Here is a 6,265-nt window from a genome sequence, read left to right on the forward strand (position 1 = left end):
AATATATTTCTTACTACTTCACATAGAACCTCACAAAGTTAAACTGTGCATTGTGCACAGATGAATAAGCCTGATGGAAAAGATTGTCCCTTGATTGCCAAATTGAGCATCCTGAACTTGCTAAGATAGAAAGCTCTTGTAAATGGTTACATTATTTAAGATGGGAATTATTCTTTGATGATGACATCGAGGTGAAAGTCATCTTGCTCCATCTGATGAAATATACTCTTTCTAATGGAGTGTTTCTAACCTCACCTGTGACACAAGTTTTATGGAGGTTCAACATCATATATCCTTCATTAAAGATTTCATTTTTTAGAAAGTTGAGATGCTGCAAATATGCAGCTTCTTTGCATGCAGAGTTCTCACAACTGAACATACAAATTAGGCAAGTGTGTGAAGAGACAAGCTGAAATATCTGTTTCCTTTTACACTCAGCAGGTCAATCTGTGTCAACTACATATACAAAAAAAGCACATGAAGGGGATGTGTCAAAATTTGCAAGGACCTCTGAACCTCAAATTCCTGAACACAAAACTTATTACTACAGCAATAGTGACTATGATGTGATAAAGTATGATCAGTGTTGTGTAGAGGGTGGCAAAAGTGATTCTTCCATTTGTGGTCCTTTTCCTAATTTTTTAATTTCTGTCACTCCTATACAAATTCTAATTACATCGGGACAATTAAAGCATGATTTAAATAAAAGCTGTAATGTCACACTCTACTTTTGAGTTTATATAGCTGTTACTTTAAGCAGTAGCTTTAGTGCAAAATGCTTATGAATTTGATAGGAGCACCCGAAAAGGCATTGGAATTTTTCAAGATGAAGTAATATATTATGCAGAAAAAAATGTATCCCTCTCAATGGTTTAAATATTCTTTGCATTTAATTACAACACGGTTAGAGCAGGGTGCTCATAACGCCAAGGTCACCGATTCAATCCCTGTATGGCCCATTCACGTAAGAGGTGGACTCGATGATCCTCATGCGTTTCTTCCAACTCAGAGTATTCTGTGATACCAGTAAACATTCTGGTGTATGTTTAATACTGTATGTTTAAACATACTGGTGTATGTTTAATCACGTACTTGGTGAAAATATTTGAAGATTTTTTAAGTTCCTGAAAAAGATGTCTAAAAAGAAGGTAATTAGCAAAATCACACAATGTATTTAAGAAAATTAGCAGTCCTTTAGATATTTTTAAGCTAGTGTGAATTTTAGGAAGTGCTGGGATCATTTGTTTTGCTTTGCTGCATTTGTTCATGGTGGCCCTTGGATAAGATCCTTACCAATTATTATGTGGGAATGCCCTTGTAAAATATAAATTTTCTTTATTAAATAACAGTGTTCATATACAGCATGGGCATAAATGAAGAGAAGATTTCTGAGATAGTATGTTTGGGCCAAGAGGTTTTGACAGGTATACCTTTACTTCTCACTGACATTAATGAATTATAAAAAGTGCTCATCTTTTTTTGTGCTCTAGGGATACTTGTCTTATAATAAATGAATTGCTTTTCCAACATGTTCCCCAAATGTATCCTTTTATGTAGTTCCTTAAATACTTCATATATTCTTCTATGGATATCATCATAAGCAGATTCTGACCAAAGTAAAATGAATGTATTTTTGAGAGTGAATTTACGTGTTTGAAGGAGAACAGTAATTTAGGTACTGTTTATGTGTTTCAAATTTTAAAAATTGAATTAAACCCATTTTTCATCAATTACAGTACTGCCAAATTTGTCGAAAGGGAGATAATGAGGAACTACTGCTCCTTTGTGATGGTTGTGATAAAGGCTGTCACACCTACTGCCACAGACCCAAGATCAGCACCATCCCAGATGGGGACTGGTTCTGTCCTGCCTGCATAGCAAAGGTAACACTCCTGTCAGGATGAAGGGGCTGGAGCAAGTGACTGGTTTATTATATGTGGTAGAGTTACTGGTAGGTCTACCAGTGCTTTTTTCAGTGAAAATAATTGTCTGTATATTTTATGGGGAGCTCTCATTAAATTATGAAATTAGTAGTTTTATTTAACTTGTATTTTAGTAGCAGTAAAGGCTACAGTTTTATTTGTTCTAAACTATGGGCTTTTTAATGTGAGTAGGTCCAGAATTTTCATGCTTATTCAATACCATAATTTTTAATTTCTTTTAAAAAATTTATTCAGTATTTGTTTTTGAAGTTTCATCATTAAGTGCTAACAGACCAATGTGTCAGGCTCTGTTTCAAAAGAAAAATCAGAGAAAAAACTTAGTGAATTTTTTTTTTTTGTATGTTTGTATCAGCCATTTAGTAATGGACGAATGTTTGTCTAAAAGTATGCCAACTTGGTTGTTAACTTGTACTAATTTGAATGTCAAGTGCTTTTGTATTGTCACAAGTTGAGAGCCTAGGTCATGAGTACCAGGAATTTCTGCAGCCTTATTTGCCTTCAGAGAAGAGCAAAAAGCGAATAATCTCTAATATTAAATATTTAATTTGTTTTGGTACTTCTGTTTCTGATCTTAATTATTGTCTGTCAGTGATAACAGAGGTTTCTGTAATTTCTAGGTTATTACTTATTTCAGTTGTCTCTATTGTAGGCAAGTGGTCAAACTCTAAAGATAAAAAAACTTCAAATTAAAGGTAAAAAAAGTAATGAACAAAAGAGAAGCAGAAAATTAGTAGGCGAAACAGAGGATGAAGACTCTGCAACTACAAGTCTTGCCTTAAAAAGAGGAAAAACAGACCCTAAAAAAAGAAAAATTGATGAAAATGTTTGTGTAAGCCAGTTAAAGCAAGAAACTTGCACTGCTGTTAAGAAACCTAAGAGAGATGGAGACTCCAAGGACCTGGCTATATGCAGGTAAAGTGTCAGATGCTAAATTTAGGGCTAGTCTTGTTGAAACAAGTATTACTTGATCCTTTTTCTCTCTGTTTTGGGAAACAGGAATGCTGTTGTATGACAAATGTACATATCTATACACATTGTGTGTGTGTGTATGTATATATGTATACCTATACACACGTGTGTCTTCTGGGAGAAGAGTGAAGCCCAGCAGCAGTGGCACTGACACTTTGATACAAGGGTGTCAAAGACAATGTCCGCTGTGTCCAAATGGGCGCACGTGAACCATCTGCTGTGGTAGCATAGCTGCTCAGTCAAAGGGACATCCTTTAGCCTTGCCACACTCTTGGAAAGTCAGTCTTAGCAGCTGGTTTGCAAATGGTTTACACTGAGGATCAAAGTTGCAGGACCATGTTTTCGTTTGGAATGTTGATCATTAGAATTTCATCTCACACAGGTCGCCTGGAGAGAGTTTAATGCTATATTGGTTACTTAGTTGTCTCTATGTACATTGTTCTCAGCCTTCAACAGGGCGCAGAAGATTTCCTTTTGTAAAGTGAATAGGTTGGCAGCTCATAGGGAATTCATGTAATAGGGAAAAACACTGTGAATGTATGAATAAAATTTAAAAATACTGATTCAAAACCTTATTTTATTTAGTATGATTCTCTCAGAATTGGAAACTCATGAAGATGCCTGGCCTTTCTTACTTCCTGTAAACTTGAAACTTGTTCCTGGTTATAAGAAAGTTATTAAAAAACCTATGGACTTTTCTACCATTAGAGACAAGCTCAGTAGTGGACAGTAAGTAAACCTATTGTAAATTGTACTTTACATTTTAAAACTATTTAACCACTGAAATACAATACATGATTAAAATTAGCCAAACTATATTGTTCTGGTCTGACACATCTGTCATTACTTTTACAGTCAAAATAAAAATTCTTTATTGTATGTTTTTATCTTTGCCATATCCAAGTGAAATAGCATGTTGGATGGGACAATGTGTGGAACTGGCTGAAAAATAATAAAACTGCCAGGTCAAATGCACCAAAACAATCAAAAGGAACCTTTTTTCATGGAGACACCTTAGTGTTATTGCATGTCAGAGAGAACCAGCTGTGAAGGCTTTAAGCTTCTGGAGTCCCTGTAAATGATGTGGCTGTGGAGTGAAATGACAGCTCTTTTGTAGGTAACACTCCCGTAATGGTGGTTAATCATTTTATAGTCCTGCAATTAAACTGCATGGATTCTTTAAAGAGAACACCACACTAAATGCCTCTGTGTACCTTCCCTCCTTGTTAATATCCCTATGCTCTAATGAATCTGTGAAGATGGACCCTCTGCAGTGTCTGTCGGCTCCACACAGCAACTTCCCTAGGATAGCACAAGAAGCATTTTAACTTCTTCAGACTTTTTCTCCCATGAATATGAGATTTAAATGCTTCCCGTGTGCTCATATCACTAGACTTGTAACTTCTATTATTTTTAATAATTCCTGTGAATATTGGAACAGTCTTTGGGCCATTCAGGGGTATGTTCAGGATAATAAAAAGAATTAGTAAAGAGAGTGTCACAAGATTATTTGGGCAGCCTTTTTTTTTTACCCATTTGTTCCTCATTTAGATAAATTCAACTGTATTCAATATTTTGAAAGGACCCTGAACGCAAGAATAAATGCATAAATAGAAAACAGCCGTAGATTTTAGCTAGAAAGCTGTTAAAGAGAGGGAGGAATTAGTTATCTAAAAGTTTGTTTTCGAGTACAGGCATGAAATTCTGCCTCAGAAAACTTGTGAGGAAAATAGCAAAACAGGGACAAGAGCGTATTTCCTTTCACTGATGTTCATTTTCTTGTTAGAAATTCTAACTTAAATTCTTACTTAAATATTTTCTCATGTAGTTGAAATATTTTTCCTCTGATTCTCTGTGTTCCAAAAATCATTCCCTTTTTTCCTTCTTTTAGGTACCCTAATCTTGAAGCATTTTCGCTGGATGTCAGGCTTGTTTTTGACAACTGTGAAACTTTCAATGAAGATGATTCTGACATAGGCAGGGCTGGCCACAATATGAGGAAGTATTTTGAAAAGAAATGGACAGAGATTTTCAAAGTGAGCTGAAGCTACTAGGACTTTTTTTTTTATTTTATTTTTTTCCCTTCTTTTAAATGAGGACTGATAAGACCAGCAATGTGAACTGTATTTACATGGAAGTGCAAGGCACATACGTAACTAATTTTCTCCTTCAAAATATCACAGAGTTGTGATACTAGTTTTAAAGGCTTCACTCCTACAGCAACCATGGCCCCTTGGTTATTGGTTTGTGTGTTTTAACAAACTAATTTAGGTAGAACAGGGAAGCACACCCAAAGAATTTCAAAGAAAGGGGTGTTATAGTGCAATAGCAATTTATCAAAACGCACTGAATATTCAACCACCAGAGCTCTACTTGGGGAAATGGTTCTCTTTTCCCTTTCAATAAATATCTATTTTTCTTTTTTTTTACTTTGTAGTTTATTTTTTAGTGAATGTATTTAATTTTATGAATTATTTATGATTATACAGCATTCAGAATCTTCGTTTTCTGTGAAAAGGAAGAACTAGAAAATTGCTTTAAATATTGAAAATACAACAAGGAATGTTTTAAAATATAAAACAAAGCCAAGTAAAACTGTTTACACTGATGTGCTATGAAGGCACTAAAATTAAACTTTACTGTAGAGTTACGAGTACATTTATATATATGTTGCTGCATCACTTGTGTAGTTAAATTGTATTTCAAGACAGTGAAGAAAAATTGAGACATGTATATACTGTTCATTATTGTTTATATTAAGTCTTGTTTTAAATATGTATGATGTGTACATATTGTTTGCAGACATTATTGTTTATGCCTTAGGAAGATGGTAGCATTTTATTTTAGTCTTTAAGTAATTATAGCTCTATGGCTTGTACAGTAATTATCCTCTACCAACACTGTGGAGTCTCCTTAATCTTGGTAGTGCCTGCCTTTAAAACAGGGTGTAGGGGATATTAGTTTTTCATTTTTCTATTTTGTTATATAATTTCAAGCCCCCACGGCCTCAAATCCAAGTATAATCATTATTTGTATCCATGTGGAAGAAAATTGTGACAATTTCCTACGCACACAGTATTTTTTCATAGAAACATTTCCTCCATTTGCCTTGCCACAGAATAACAAAAGAAGACATTTGTAACCACTGTGTTTTATCTACTGTGTGTTGTGGTGGCCTGTTGGGGCAGATAGATCGGAATTTTTTTTTTGTACTAATGTAAGAGTACTTGAAGTTTTATTTAAAAGAAATGTTGTGGAAAGGTAGCATTCTTTTTCTTTTCCCTTTTTAGGAGTGTTATTTTTCACTAGTATGTGTGGCACGGATACAATAAAAGACTGTTTTGCAAACCAGA

At 34.6% G+C, this 6,265-nt stretch overlaps 1 protein-coding gene across 17 annotated transcripts in view; it reads left to right on the top strand.

The window, feature by feature from the left end:
- Positions 1-6,265, top strand: part of BAZ2B (bromodomain adjacent to zinc finger domain 2B) — a 113,106-nt gene extending 106,841 nt beyond the window's left edge. For all 17 annotated transcript variants that reach the window (XM_050976940.1, XM_018911199.3, XM_050976941.1 and 14 more), the window contains 4 exons: positions 1,737-1,883; positions 2,593-2,855; positions 3,498-3,641; positions 4,804-6,265. In XM_050976940.1, coding sequence (XP_050832897.1) covers positions 1,737-1,883; positions 2,593-2,855; positions 3,498-3,641; positions 4,804-4,957 — 708 coding nt within the window. In that variant the 3' untranslated portion in view covers positions 4,958-6,265. The remainder of the gene's footprint in view (positions 1-1,736; positions 1,884-2,592; positions 2,856-3,497; positions 3,642-4,803) is intronic.

The sequence above is a fragment of the Serinus canaria genome, chromosome 7 (genome assembly GCF_022539315.1).
Source record: "Serinus canaria isolate serCan28SL12 chromosome 7, serCan2020, whole genome shotgun sequence".
Lineage (NCBI taxonomy): Eukaryota > Metazoa > Chordata > Aves > Passeriformes > Fringillidae > Serinus > Serinus canaria.